At 58.2% G+C, this 15,412-nt stretch overlaps 1 protein-coding gene across 1 annotated transcript; it reads left to right on the forward strand.

Annotated features, from left to right (window-relative positions):
* Positions 1–1,552: 1,552 nt before the first annotated feature.
* SPINDOC (spindlin interactor and repressor of chromatin binding) lies at positions 1,553–11,712 on the forward strand. Its single transcript, XM_037052997.1, is given in 7 exon segments — positions 1,553–1,944; positions 5,781–6,110; positions 6,194–6,343; positions 6,494–6,655; positions 6,767–6,967; positions 10,969–11,017; positions 11,019–11,712. Coding segments are annotated over 7 exon segments (1,305 nt in total). The 5' UTR covers positions 1,553–1,817; the 3' UTR covers positions 11,305–11,712.
* Positions 11,713–15,412: the final 3,700 nt, after the last annotated feature.

Consider the following 15,412-nt stretch of genomic DNA (forward strand, 5'->3'; position numbering starts at 1 on the left):
CGAACTGCGATCCTCTGGTTCGCAGGCCTGTGCTCAATCCACTGAGCTACACCAGCCAGGGCCCCTCTCTCTCTCTAAAAATAAATAAAACCTTTAACAAAAAAGAAAAACAATTTGTTTTACTTTTTAAACGTTTTGGTTGGACACTAGGACACAAACACACATATCAGACAGCACTTCCACCTGGGCGGCCCCCTCCCCAGGTTCTTCAAGGCCAGTAACAGCAAGGAGCGGCCATCTCCTTTGATGACCATCGTGCTTCGGGAACACCTCCTGGAGGACCTGTCTGAGGCTCTTCCTGAGGAGGTGTGGCTCTTTTCAGAAAGTGCTCCCACTACGAAGTCAGGAGGCTGTAGGAATTATTCAGCCCCATGATAATCTTATGGGAGCACTGCCACAGGCAAGCAAATCTGTACAGTATTCTGCATCATTACTGCGCTTGGTCTGTGATAGACGCATTTTAAGATGGCGGTTCAGTGCGGGACATTATCTCCACTGAAATCTCCGGAAGCTTCCAGGGCAAAGGGAGATGCCCCCCGGACGGCACCGCTAAAAGCCCAGCCCCAGGAGCGTGAAGCTGCAGCGTCATGGCGACCCGACTCTGGTCTTGGGGCTCTCAGGGATTTCTGTGTGACCTTGGGAGGGTCACACTTCCTAAACTCACGTTAAAAAATGTAAATTAGCACGGACCCTGGTGATGCAGTTGGCCGGCTGTAGTCCAGTGAGGGGAAAGGTCGCAGGTTCCATTTCCTGTCAGGTCACATGCCTGGGTTGCAGGTTTGGTCACCGGTGGGGAAGGGTACAAGAGACAACGGATCGTGCTTCATGTTTCTCTCTCACATGGATGTTTCCCTCCCTCTTTTTCCCCTCCCTTCCCCTCTCTCTGTAAATAAAATGTTAAAGCAGAAAACTGGAAATCAGAGGAAGCATTTATCTCGGTCTCTTGAGATCTTGCTACGAGATGTATCCTCTGGTTCAAATAAGTTACAAAAATTTAAAAAATAATAAAAACTAGAAATCATAATCATTAGGGAGGGTTTGCATACGCCCACACTCCACTTGGCTCATCATCGTTGCCTGCCCTTGTCTAGAGCTGCCCCCCCCCGCCATGCTTTTCCAAAGAAAGTACGAGTATCTAAGAGATAATGTGTCCAAGATCACAGAGCTGGCAGGTCGGAGGTAATTCCGTTTCCACACTTCCCACGCTAAGACCCTTTCCGCTCCCCCACGGGTTCTGCTCCCGCCGCGGGAATCTTCTAGCGGAAGCAGGCTTGGTCAGGGAAAGGCAAAAGGGACCCCGATGGAACACTTCCTGCTAGCAAACGGCCCGATCGGCATCGCAACGTAGGGTGGCAACCCAGTGGACTCGGCCAACCGGCTCAGAAAGACCCCTCCAGGGTGAGGTACGCCCGCCAGGCCCCGACATCGGAATGCTGCCAGGAGCCCGCCGACCCTTCGCGCCGCCCGGCGAGTCCTGAGATTCTAACGGAGCCGCGTGCGCGGGGCGGAGCCGCGCTCGATTGGCTGCGCCGCGTTTGGGGGCGGGCCCGCGGCGGCCGGCTCGGCGGGCGCCGACAATGAGGCTCCATAAAAGGGGACGGCAGGGGGCTGGGGCCCCGGATTGAACTCTCCCGGTCCGGGGTCCCGACGCAGCAGGTCTCGGGGAGGCCCGGACGTGCCCGTCGCAGGTCCGGCGGGTCTCGGGAAGTGGACGAGGGGCGGCGGGGAGGGGGCGGTGCGGGCGGAAGGTGGTTGAGCGCCCAGGCCTGCGCGCGGGTCCTCCAGCGTCCAGCCGTCGCGATATCCCCAGCCGCACCATGGCCCTGAAGGCCGAAGGCGCCCCACTCGACTGCTTCGAGGTGACACTGAAATGCGAGGAAGGGGAGGAGGAGGAGGAGGCCGTGGTGGTGGCGGTAATTCCGCGGCCCGAGCCGATGCTCAGAGGTGAGGATGGGAGGGGACCCCACTTCCGTGTCACGACCCGGGGCTCGTTCTTGCCCCTCACCCAGTAGGGGCCCGGGCATCCCCTGCCTTTCTTGGGTGTGGGGTTCACCTCCCACCCCGGTTCTGTTTGGGCCCGGTGCGCTCTTGCCCCGCCCCCACCCGGTTTGGAATCTCAGGCCTCCCTGAATTCCCCCCTCCCCCGCCCAGGGTCGGGAGCCTTCGATCCACACCCGCAACGCTCGGGGTCTTCTGCTGCCCGAGCGCCCACTCTCCCGGGCTCGGCACCCGTGGCTGGATCCCCGTGGCCACTGGCTGTCTGCGGCCGCGGTCACCCCGCAGAGCGGAGGCAGGCCCAGTGGCCAGGCTTGTGCTGCAGGCCGAGGGGCGGCGAGGCCTCCAGGCCCGAGACTGGGCGCGGCAGCCTGGTGTCCAGAGTGGTTCGGAGGATCGAGGCAGGCGCCACTGCCTCCGGCCAGGAGGATTTTAAGGGCCCTCGGTATATACAGGTTTGCAGCTCCCCTTCCCGCTGTGGGCCTTTTACTTGCACAAGCCACAGGTGTCAGATTCTAGAGCTTCAGGGGTACATGGGATTGCTCGCGGCACCCGATTTTGGGAAAGAGGTGCCTGCTGAGGAGGGAGATTGGCGGCGGGAGGAGATTTGAGGAAGGGCTGGGAACGCAGGCTTCCCCTCCCCTTCCACCAATGTCTTCAGTCCCCCGGACCTTGCAGACCTTGAGGAAACAAAGGGCCACCGTAATGGAAGAAGTGCTAGTCATGGAAATGCAAATACCTTTTCATTCCGGGTACCTCTCCTCTTCTGAGGGAAAGCACCCTAAAGAGGTCGAGGGCGAATCCATTCATTTTTACCTCAGGGGAAAGTGATGCCCGCCGGCCTGCACTGCCTCTTGCTCCCTTAGAATCCGCAGGGTTAGGAAGTGAGGGAGGAAATTAGCCGAGCTGTCCTCCTCCGAGCTCTCACAGCCACAGAGATCTTTTCCCCACGGCCACTCATGTGTAGTGAGGGCTCCACGCCAGGCTGTCTCAAGCCTCCCAGCCCACAGCAGTGGCCTTCTTCCCCACTTGGGGAGGAGGAACTAGAAGTCCAGAGCAGTTAAACCCGGGACACCTACTCAGTGCCAGGCACTGATTTAGGCTGGGTGTGCCGAGGGCTCTGGAACACACACACACACACACACACACACACACACACACAGGACCAAAGGCAGACAGATGTAAGTAAACCGGCAGTATGTTAGGTGGCAATAAAGGGTTCAGAGAACACTAAAGCAGCTAAGGGGGAAAGAGTGGGGTGAGTGTTTTATTTGGAATAGCAAGTGGTGGGGAAAGGCTTCTGTAATGAGGTGGAGTTTGAGCCCAGATCCAAAGGAAGTGCAGGAGTGAACCTTGTAGAGAGATGGAGGGAAAGCGTTTTAGAGAGAAATGCAAGTGCAGAGGTCCTGAAGCAAGGCGCTTCTTCAAGGTTTGGGGGTGGGAGAGAAGAGGATGAGGTCAAGGCTTTGGGCGTGAGCAACTAGAAAGATGGGCCCCCCTCTTGCAGAGGTGGGCAGCCTGCGATGCAGGCGTGGGGAGGCTTGGAGTTCCAGGTGGATCGTGGTCCATATGAGGTGCCTGTGACACATCGGAGGGCAGGCGGGAAGCTAGACAGACGGGTCTCGAATTCAAGGAAGAGGCTGGCTGAAGATAGAACTATGAGAACCATCATCAGGGGGGCAGCGGGACAAGACCGTGAGAGGAAGGGGTCCTAGGACTGAGTCCTGGCGTGCCCCAGTGACTCCAGGCTGGAGATGAAGTCAGCCCCTCCTCAGACATGTCTGAGCACCACTGCATGCGGGCGCTGTGCTTAGTGCTGGAGACACAGGTACGAAAGATCAGAAGTCTGTGCTGCCTGGAGCCCACAGTGTCCCTGGAGATGCAGGAACAGATACCGCATACCGTACATCAGGTGCTGCTGTGTGCTGTGCAGGGAGTGGAATGTGAAGGGTGGCGGCGAAGGCCGTGGCAAGAATGCAGTTCTTTAGCGATGACCTGGAAGAGGTGAGGGAGCTGCATAGAGCCCTGAGAAGAGGTGAGGAATGGGCACAGATGACTGAGGAGCCCCAGTGAAGTAAGAAGGCAGTAGCCCGAAAGCTGAGTGACAGGCAGTAGAAGTTATGGGTCAGAAGGTGAGGCTTAAGAACAGACTGCTGGGTTTGACATTGGTGGCCTAGGTGAGAGCGGTGTCGGACGAGCAGTGGGAAAGAAAACCTGACTGTCCCTTGCGGTCAAGGTTCCAGTCCACGGTCGCATGGGAGATGGGCACAACCCAGTTTTGGGCCTGGAGCCTCGTGAGTCCAGCCAATTCTCAGCCATTTCAAAGGCCATGTCTTTCATATGGCACCCAGGTATTGGGGCCTCCCATAGTTCATTTCATCCTCTCCTGTGGCAAAAGCTGTACCCATGAGGAATCGTAGGCGCTCCACACAGCCCTCGGCTGCCTGCCTTTGCCAAGCTACAAAGAGCTCCTACTTTCGCAGCTTTTGGTCCTTGTGCACAAAGGGCAGGTGCCAGGCAGATCAGTGACCATGAGGTTACAGCTGCAAATGCTCTGGGAGCTCTGTGCAACGAGAGGCTACTTTTGATGGCGTGACCTGCCTTCTGAACAGGCCTCAACAGGGGAAGAGAGCAGGCACATGGCATTCACTGACCGAAGGTTCATTGAGCATCTGTCCTTTGTGCCAGGCCCTGTGGAAACAAGAAGATGATAAAATTTACTGTCTTTGTCCCCGAGAAAGTGTGCTGTGGCCCGGAAGCAACACGTGAATATTTCCAGCTGCCAGGGGTTGGGAGTTCAGGGAGGCTTCGCAGGGGTGAGAATTCGAGCAGGTCCATTACAGAAGAATAGGAGTTTGCAGGAGTGATCGGGGAATCTGGGCAGTGTACCGAGTTGGAAGACGTGCAAGAACCTCACAGCCTGCTGGGAAAACACGCGTGCACCTGTGGTCTGAGGCCAGCGTGAAAGGGGATGTGGAGACTCCTGCCGGAACGCCAAGGCACACAGGCTGTGTTTAGTGTTACCAGCCCCTCATGGGCTCCAGGGAAAGGGAGAAAGAGATGGGCTGGTGTTAAGCTAAAAATAAGAGGCCTAAGGGAGAGGTAAGCATTTTTTTGAAACCAAAAAGAAGAGCTATTGGGGAATTCCTGATTTCAGGCAGAAACCTGAATACAGGGGTGGGCGAAAGTGGGTTTACAGCTGATGTGAGTCTGCAAAACACAGAGTTTATTCTTGGGTGATCGTTCATTTATTAATTGCCGTATTCCTTATTATTAACCTGCCTTGGCCCGCCTCTGAAGTGTTCCGAGTGGGAGAAAACGACCAGGGGTGTTTATGACATGGAAGGGAGGGGAGCCGTCACATCCGTAGGTGGAAGGCATTTCTGTTGGCGCAGGTGAGCTAACTAGTGACGCAAATTCTAAAGAATGTCTTTAGATAAGTACGCATTTAAAGGATGTTTTCATCTTCAGTCCGTCAGCTGCCAGTCAGTTGGTCGCTGTATCTGCTTTCCTGTCATCCTCGCGGACAGGCCCTTAGGCCCCAGCATCACTCAGGCCCTGTCCAGAGCTGACTTTGCCCTTTGTGACATTCCGGAGGGCTGAGGCGTAAGACGGGCAAGGCTGTTCCTCTGAGGTGGCTGCTGCGGCTCCATTTATTCAGCTTTTTCACAGGGGGAATGCTCCTCCCCCTTCCCCACATCACCAAGTTTGCAGATTTGTGTTCTAGGTAACGTTGGCCATGGGCACCTTTGCTCATAGCACCGCCCCCTCCTCTACCTCCATAGTGGCCCACCAGGAGAAGACCCCGCCGCGGAGGCCCAGCCTGCTGGAGGCAGGCGGCAGTAGCTGCGAGGAGCCCAGGCAGCAGGTGTCCTGGGAGCAGGAGTTCCTAGTGGGGAGTAGCCCAGGAGGCAGCGGGCGGACGCTGTGCATGGTGTGTGGGGCAGAGATCCGGTTCCCCTCCGCCGACACAGCGCGTGCGCACATCCTGGAGCAGCATCCCCACACCCTGGACCTGAGCCCTTCGGAGAAGAGCAACATCCTGGAGGCCTGGAGTGAGGGGGTGGCCCTTTTGCAAGATGTCAGAGCTGATCAATCATCCCCACCCAACTCAGGTAGTTGCACGTAGGATGGGGGTGAGAGGAAGGTAGACCCGTGGGAGCATGTGTGAAGTTCACAGGGCATTTGCACCCTTCAGACCCAGGCCAGGATGTCAGTGCAGACCCTGACTCTGCCCCAGACCCTGACACGATGCCAGCAGAGATCGTCGTTCTCCTTGACTCTGAGGACAGCACATCCTGCCCTAGAAGGACCCGGCCCAGGGGACTCCGCCCCCTTGAGCTTCCAGGTTAGTCATGGGGAGCAGTGAGGCTGAGCTGGGGGCATGCCTGTGTTCTGGTGAGAGAGAGACCACTGGGCAGGTAGCTTCAGCAGCCCTCAGGTTGCAGGTTCAGGCACATTCCCTTCAAAAGGTTTGTGACCTTTTCTTCTTTCATAGCTACCCCTCCCACAGAGCCAGTAAATAAGAAGCCCCGTGGTCAGAGGTGGAGGGAGCCCCCTGAGGAAGAGCCAGTCAGAAAGAAAAGAAGCAGATCTATGACCAAAAACCTGGACCTGGACCTGGACCTGGACCTGGACCCAGACCCTGATCCTGACCCAGGTGGAGGGGGAGCCCTGGGTGGGGGCTCTGGCTATGGCACCTGCACCTCATCTGAGTGGTGCTCAGGCCTTTAGGTCCTGGTCTCACAGTTCCGTCTGTCCCATTTTCCAGACCCCCCGTCACCTGACTCACCCACAGAGACATTCGAGGCTCCCACCGAGGTCCGACACTTCACTGACGGCACCTTCCCTCCTGGCTTCGTCCTCCAGCTCTTTTCCCACACCCAGCCAAGGACCTCACACAGCAAGGACGCGCCCAAAGAGGGGACAGCGGCCGAAGGCGGCCTTCCGCAGCCAGAAAGCCCCTCTCCAGGTGAGCCCCCGGGAGAGGATGACCTTGGGGGGGCAGGCAGGCTGCATCCCTGGGCTCTGGCCTCCTTGAGGTGGTTGGCGCTTGGATCCCCTGAAAGATGGGGCCTAGGGCCGGCACATTTGAAGGATATGGGCAGGCTTTGCTGGAAGGTCCTTAGGCATGTCCTGAAATTGGTCATCAGGTTGGGCTAGGTCGGGCTCCCCAGAGTTTGAGTCTAGCTGGAGCCTGCGTGGTGCCCACTGGGGACCCTTGACGGGGGGTGGGCGAGTACCTGCCAGACACCTCTGCGGGCAGAGCAGTGCAGTGAGCTGCAGAGGGTGGCAGTGAGCGCGTTTTTGCAGCACGCCCTTCTGATTTTAAGAATCATTTACACGCAGTTCCCTTGGTCCTTATGAAAGTGTCTTCCTGAGAAAAACCCTGGTGGTGCTTGCGTTTGTTTCCTGTGGCTGCTCTGACAAGTTACCACCGACTCGGTGGCTCAGGGCAGCACAGACGCTTTGTGTTTCAGTCCTGGAGGTCGGAGGTCTCACTGGGCTGAAACATCACGGTGTCATGGGGCTGCATTTCTTCTGGAAGCTCCAGTGGGGCCCTCTCTTACCTTTTCCAGATTCTAGAGGCCTTCCGCATTCTTTGCTCTGTGCCCTTCTGTTTTCAAAGCCCGCAGTGGCCCCCAGAGCCTTCCTCAGGATGCTGTCTTAGGCCTGCATCTTCTGCCTCCCTCTTGCCCACCTAGGACCCTCGTGGCTGCGTGCAGTGGGCGTCCGTGTTCAAGGTGGCTGATGGCACCGTTAACTCACACGTGGCCTCCATTCTCCCCTACCGTGTAGCACTCCTGATTCACGAGTCCTGGGGATTAAGGCACCGACATCTTGGGAGGGTTGCTTTGCCCACCTTAGTCTGGGAGCCAAGTGGTGGCAGGGCTCAGGCGAGACTCGAACACGCTCCAGAGGGCAGCAGCTGAGCCTGGTACCTCTCTTCGTCTCGCCACGCCAGGCACGGCTCACAGCATCTGGGGCTCAGGAAGTCGCTCTTGGAGTGAGTGACCCAGGCAGTGCCCTGGCCCAGCCTGTCCGAAACAAGCGTTTGGAGTCAGAGCCCGAGAAAGATGGCACACAAAAGGGAAGGGCAGGCGTGCCGCTGCTTCAGCCCACGTCACTGAATCATCTGCTTCGTACCCACTAGACCCTGCACGGGGCTCTGGCTGTGTGCGTGCATGTCCACACGCTCACCGCTTCAGGGTTTTTTGTTTGGTTGGTTGTTTTTTTGCCAAAATGGGCTCTGTTTTTTCTCGTCTGGAGGCAGGCCTTCTCCCTTCTGTAGTTGTCGGTTCTAACTGTCAAATTTCAGCTTGAGGCCCATTCCGGTCCAGCCTCCCCGAGACTGTGCCCTGCTTGGATTTGAGCATTCCCAGCCTCCTCGTCTTCGGTGGGTCGCTGCTCCGAACAGCTGGCCCCTTCCACTGCTCAGTGGGTCTTCTGCTTTCATTCTCCAAAGAGAGCCTTCGTTCTGACCCTTGGGTAGCCGGTGCCCAGACTCCCCCTGTCCGGAGTGGTGAATAGCAGCTGAGGCGGGAATCCCTGAGATCTCAGGTCCCTTTGTGGGGAGGGCAGGAAGCCCGAGGCCTCAGGGTCCAACACACTGAATGGCGTGAGAGGGATGGAGGGGACTGATGGGCGTTCTTGACAGTGGCAGGATCAGTGGAGGTCGGACGAGGCCGGGAAGCCACAGAAGACACTAAACAGTGCAACAGCAAGTGCTCTGCAGCCCAGCCCCCGAGTGAAGCACTCCGGAAAGTGACACCAGTGAGGCAGCCCTTGTCCCCAAGAAGCTCATAGTCCATCTGGGGGTACAGGTCAGAGGCCACGAAGCTGACGGTAGTTGGGTGCCCACGCTCATCCTATGCAGAGTGAAGGCTTCCGGCCGATGGTCTCAGGCTGTTTCAGGATCTCAAAGCTTGGATGAGTTTCTCAGGAAGCTGTGAGGCTTGCCCCTGAACGTCTCCCCTTGAGTCATCTTACATATTCAAGTTCTCTGAAGATTTTATTTGAATAAAAAGATACTGCCACTCTTGAAAGTTTAAAAACCAAGGATTTAGAAGTTGGAAAAGCTCGCTGTGGTCAGGTCACCCGAGCCGATGGATGTGAGTGTGAAGCAGTGAGGGAAGACTTTCCGGGACTTCCCAAGGGTCTTGTAGGATGAAAGTGAAGAGGGTGCCCAGGCCAGAGGAGAAGGTGGTCCTGAGGGCCCACTCACAAATGGTGGGGAAAAGAGCCTCTTTGTCTTGCTGGTGATTAATCTGAGTCAGATCCAGAGACCTGGCATAGGATTCCTTGGTCCAACCCAGCATGTTCCCAGACTGCCCAGGAAGAAAGAAGAGGGTGTGTGTATGTGTGTGTGAGAGTATGCATGTGAGCTTCGTGAGGGTTGGGGTCTTTGTTCACTGCTGTGTTCTTGGCCCCTGAGACAGTGCCTGGCACAAAGAAAGCCCTCAGTAAAGATTCACTGAAAGATGAGTGGGTGGCAGCCACCTTCACCTGTTGTTCTGGTGGCAACGTTTCCAGAGCCACTACTCAGAGCAAAGCCTTGATGAGAAACAATCGACTCAGCCCCCGCCCCCTCCTCTGGAGAAGGTGTGCGCATGTACACACCACGCACAAATGTGGAAGGAGATGGGGGATGGGTGAGGAGGGAAGAGGGTGTAGCTCTGGGGCGCTGAAGGGGCTCAGCTTGGCTGGTAAGCCCCCCCCAACATTTGCTCTTTTCTGGCCCTGGGGGCTGCCATTGCTCCGTTTCTGAAAGGGCATCTCTACCGCTTCTCAGGCCCCCCCTCTCCTGGTGCTTGCTCCCCTTCCCGCCCTGTCCCTCGCCCCCACCTCTCTGACCTCCCAACTACCAGGGAGAAGTGGCGCTTAGTCCCACTGTTTCCAGAAGTCTCTGACTTGGCAAGTCCTTACTCTGTGTCCACACAGCCCTCACGAGGGAACAGAGACCTTCAGGGAACACGCTGGAAGCAGGCTGCCTGGAGGGCCCTGTGGGCACGTCTCACTCCCAGCCAATGTGCTCTTCCCAGTCCTCTCTGACGAGACTGGCCACCTCATTCTCCAGTTCGCTTGAGTCAAACCCTCAGTCACCCTCTTGTCCCTGTCAACCCCACACCAGTCAGTTGATCAGCAGGGCTGTTAGCCCCACCTCCACCGCAGCTGTCCTTGTCCATGCCCACACTGTCTCTTGCCTGGTTCCCATAATGGCCTCCTCACTAGTCTCTGGCTTCCTGTCCTCCCCTGTGGTTGGGTCTCACGCAGCAGCTGGTGTCCCTATTGAAACCCCAGTCTCACCCTGGTCCTGCTCCTCGCAAAGTCCCTTTTGTTCCCTGCCGTCGCCCTCCAGGTATAAGTGAGTCCTCGTGGCACGTGATCCTCATCCCAGGATCCTTCCTGGTCTGTGCCACCCTCTCCTGCCGCAGGTGCGTGCAGCATGGCGCTCATGCTGTTCCGCAGGAGGGCTGTGCCCCCACCCCCTCAGCATAGCTGACCACTCACATCCTGTCCATCTCGCTCAGTGTCTTTCATGAGACCCTCCCTGTCCCCTTCCCTGGCATATCTTTTCCCTCCTGTCCATACATATCGTTTTGCGTCTTTTGTTTATTCTTGATGATTGGCTTTTACTACTGGAACGTAAATCCCAAGAAAGCCGCTTGTGCTGCCCCACGCGTTGACGTACCCCCAGCAGCAGGAACCATGTGGGGCACAGCATAGCAGCCCAGTACATTGCTGCCGAAGAGAGCAGCAAATGACAGATTCAGCCCACCCTAAGGGAGCTTATAGTTTATCAGGGAGACAAACCAGCTTCTGTGAGTACAAAGCAGAATTTGCTCAGCTGGGTTTCCTCCGCCCACACCGGGCACAGGGCTCTGGAAACGAGGGTGCGGTTTGCAGAAGTCTTCAGGAGCATCCTCGAGGCAGGCCATCATCTGGAGGGCCCTGACTCTGCTCTCTTCACAGGGTCCCCTTCGGGACTTCGCGGGACACTGGACCTGCAGGTCATCCGCGTGGACAGAGGAGCCCCTGGCAGTCAGCCCACTGCAGGACTGGTGCAGGCGCCCCCCGGGGACCAAGGCTGTGGGAGCAGGTGACACCCCAGGCCAGCCCATAGTTCTGTTGGACCCAGCACCCCCGTTTCCGGGCAGCAAGAGGCAGCAGGTGCTGCGCAGGTCTCCTCCCTGGGGCAGCAGGGTGGAGCAGGCAGTGTCCCCTTTTGGCTCTCAGAGCTGCCCGCTGTGCCACCTGATGAATAAAACCAGGTGCCAAGGCCGGATGGAGGCGAGGAAGGGGGCATAGAAACATGTCTGCCCGGCAAGGTGGGCGAGGGCGGTGGAGGCCAGCGTGTGGTAGGGCACTGGGCCTGGGGAGAACACCCGCCCCATCCCTTGCTGACTCGGACTGCCCCGTCCCCCGGCCTTTTTCCACTCTTCCTAGCCCTCCACCATTCTCCTGTGGCACAGTGCCTTACACGAGAAGCAGGTGGTCGCCATGGGGTTTGAGCTGAGTCCCACTACCTCGGGGGACACCTCTCCTCCCCCACCTGTTCAGGCTCCCCAACCAGGAAGCCTCCATTACCTCCTCCCACTCCACCCCTGCAGGAGGCCCAACAGCCCACCTGGGGGCTTCACCATCCCCCGACTCCTTTCTCCGTTTCCGTGTTGTATATATCTCCTTTGTTGACAATAAATTATTTTTTTTTATTAAGACAGTTCCGTCTGGGCCATTATTGGGGGAAGGGGCTTGCTAGCAGGATACGTGGCCTCAAGGACCAGCCTTGAAGGGCAGGAGGGCTGAGAGGTTGTCCTGTGTGGGAGCCAGGAAGCCCCCTACCCACAGGGTGGAGCAGGGTCACAGGCTGTGTTGGGTTGGCGGGCAGCCAGGTGTCAGTCACGGAAGCACCCACCCTTCCCCTCCCCCTGCCCTGGACCTAGGGCAGAAACGCCCATTCTTGGACCTTCCGCCTCACTTGACAGGCCACTGTCCGAGAGAGGCCACAGAGGTGGGTGCCCAGGGATGCTCACACCTTCGGAGCTGAGACTTGACCTCCCTAAAGTGAAATGGTTGTGGCCAGCGTGCCCTTGGAGAGATGCCTCCCACCCTGCCCCACATGGGGCAGGTGGTCCTCAGCACGTCCCGCCTCCACAGGTCAGCTCAGGCTGCACAGCAGAACGCTCAGTCCTACCCTCCCTGGTTTTGTTAAACCCGGGCCTCTGCCTGGTTTCCTGTTCCCTAGGTCAGGAGCTGGCCCACTCTGGGTCTCCACCAGATTCCTTACTGTCCAAAAGATGACCGTCCTAGGCCAGGTCATCGTGAGGGTTTGTTTTCCCTGTGGCGATGGGGAGCTCCCTCCTAGACCCCACCCAGTACTGGTTTAGAATCCAGAGGCAGGTGGGACGGATAGGGTAGTTGCCCCGACTGCTCCCGAAAAATACTGTGTGTGTGGGGGGGGGGGGGCACAGCTAGGCCTCCAGGGCAGTGGGTCCCCAAGGACACCCACTCAGCCAGGCTTTGAGACCCTCCAGAAAGCCAGTCTCTGAACCTGGGGTGAGAGCTCTGTGCTTGTGTGGGCTGCGGACGCCTGGGGCCAGCAGGAGCCAGACAGGGTGGGAGTGGCCTCACAGCCTGGCAGGCTCAGGACATGGCCCTTTCTCCCCATCCGACTCTCAGGGAGCCCAGGGATGTGGGGGACCCAGGCCAGGGAGACTGGAAGGCTGGACTGTGCAGTGGAGGGAGGTAGCGGGTGAAGATTCAGGACGCCGTGCGTGTGACGTCAGGGGGCGGGTCCTCCTGTGTCTGCCTGGTTTGTGCGAGGTAGCTGCGCTTGCACCCTCCCTAGTGGGAACAAAGTCTGCCCGTGCTGGAACTCTGGCTCTGAAACAGACAGGAGCATGAATTATTACTGTTGGTTACTATTCATCCTTTCAGCCGTGCAACTGTTTACGCTGATGCTGATGTGCTTTTAAACAGCGTGGCTGTGTTGCCAGATGTTCACAATTGAGAAGACGTATATACAAGCTCGTTGTGGAACTGTGAAGCGTAACACATGCTCGCCGCTGTTAATGTAGCCGATGGCTTGGCCCACCGGACTGCGGGCTCCTCCCGGGCAGGGACTGGGTTTCAGTGACCTCATTTTCCCGGCCCCCCGCACAGGGCCTGGCACGTGGCAGTAGGTAGTCCATAAACGCTGACGTGTCAAGTTCTCTCTGGGCGCGTGTTCCAATGTGATGTTTTTCCACGTAAGCCGGTCCCTGGAGTACAGTTCTCTGCATAGGGCAGCTGCCATGGTGACGACCGGCAGGCATCCCAGGACTTCAGCCCCACACCCCACGGGCAGGGGTCTGACCAGCCTCGGCCCGGACCGCAGGGACTGTACTAGCGTGTGTGGCTCGGAGTTGCCACTGGGCACCTCTGGGCTTCCAGGGAGGGGTGGCAAGCATGGAGCTAAGGGCACGACCACCCGGAGTGCAGAGGGGAGTTTCCGAATGTAGGCCACCGATTGCCTGTGGCCCCCCATCTGGCCTGTAGCCTCCATCCCAGAACACCTGGAATGCCACCCACGCAAACATGAGTGCCCCCCAGGGCAGGTGTGATGAGAAACAATCTAGACTGGAGTGGAAAGGCAGGGCGAGAGGGTGCCACTGCCCCTGACCCCTGACACCCACTCCCCTAGTCCCCAGTTCTCCCAGGGGCTCTGAAGCTGGCCGCCTCCTGCCCTTCCCAGTTACCCTCCTTGGGGCCTAGTTTCAAGGAGATCTTTTGGGATGCCAGGAATAACGGCAGACAAAGTAGATCTGAGACAAGGGACGCACCACCTCCTTCCCTCCTTGGGGAGAATCGAGTGTAAGGGTATGGCTGGGAAGGGGGGACACCGGCTGGGACCCTGTACAGCACCCCGGTTGCATCACTGGTTGGGCCCAGGCTCTGCGACCTCCCTCTCCTGCATGAAGCGTAGTAGCTGTACCCCCCCCCACCGCCACCCCACACAGCTGGGCTGCTGCGTGGCTCAAAAGATGGCGCCCTGGGTCGTTGCAAACTGCAAAGTTTGTTAGACCCCTGAGGTGTGGTAGGAGCTGGGGGCCTGGGGCGGGAGTGCATCTCTGATGGGACAGCAGTGTCTCTGTGTCCTGTGGGGAGGGGCCCCCAACTGACCTCCCCAAAGCAGCACAAGTGGGGAGGGGGCTGCCACCTGCAGGTGAGGTGACAGGTAAGGTGGGCACCACTGCACCCCAGGGTGTCTCTTTTCCCACCTCCTTGGAACCAGATGCCTCAGCCCAGAGCCTTCACATAGAATATGGTCAGTCCCCCCATCCCTTATGGGAGCAGCAGCATCGCACCTTGCACAGAACACACCGGCCTCTGGAAGGGGAAGAAGAACAGGCCTTTGGCCTCCCCAACACCTGTGTCAATGCCTCAGATCCCCTTGGGCTCCATACCCAGGAGGCTCAAGAAGCAAGAGCAGCAAGGGCCCAGCGAGCCACCCCCTGTGGGTCAGATTCCACAAACACAAATGAAGACCCCCGCAAGTAGATACTGTGCTAGGGACTGCAGAGTCTGGGCAGGCCCCTCGCCCTGGTCTCAACTGTGGGTCACCCCACAGTGGGCCTGTTATATGGGTGAGGAAACTGAGGCACCAAAGGTAAACCAGGTGAGGTGCCTGATATTTCAGTGCCGGTAAAGGAGCAGGGCCAGGCCAAGCCCAGGTCTGACACCAGAACTGTTGTCTTCTGCTCTGTGTGGCTGGTTCTGCTTTAGGGAGACTTGACTTTGTCCCATGAGAGCCCAGGTACTCACAGGTCCAGGGCGGGCTGGGGTGGACTCAGGAGGAAGACAGGAAGGTCACACACAGTGGTGAACGCTCAGCAGCAGCACCCCGACCCCAACCCCCCACTCCAGCACTCTGCTGGTGGGGCCCACTGCCCTCATCATCCCAATTTCCAGAATCTCCCCAGGTCCTGGCACCTGCCGGGATCGTGCCCTGTGCCTGGCAGTGCCGGCTGGGAAGGCTCACTGCTGCTGTGGAAGGGTGCTCATGTCACCTGTCCCAGGTGACAGTGACTGTGAGCCCAGCTGAGGGCTTTCAGGGTGGAGGCAGACCTGCTGCTCACCTGCCCCTCTTCTCCCAAAGTTGGCTCCTGGACCCCAAAGTGGGCCCTGCCTGCTGACCCTGGCCTCACTCAGCGACCTGTGACCCTGGCTCAGGCTGGGCTCAGCATTTGGAGGCTATAAAAGCAGTGACTGGTACCATGGTGTCCATATGAGCCTGGGCCACTCTAGGGGGCAGGGCATTGTTGGGGGGCGGAGGGTGATGCTCCAATCCAGACCCTGCCCTGTACCCTCACTCCCTCTCTCTGACCTGGGCCAAGTCCTCTCCCCTGCCACGGCAATCACATCTTCATGGGTGAGC

The sequence above is a fragment of the Sturnira hondurensis genome, unplaced genomic scaffold (assembly GCF_014824575.4).
Source record: "Sturnira hondurensis isolate 20B ecotype Veracruz unplaced genomic scaffold, ASM1482457v3 Scaffold0007797, whole genome shotgun sequence".
Classification (NCBI taxonomy): domain Eukaryota; kingdom Metazoa; phylum Chordata; class Mammalia; order Chiroptera; family Phyllostomidae; genus Sturnira; species Sturnira hondurensis.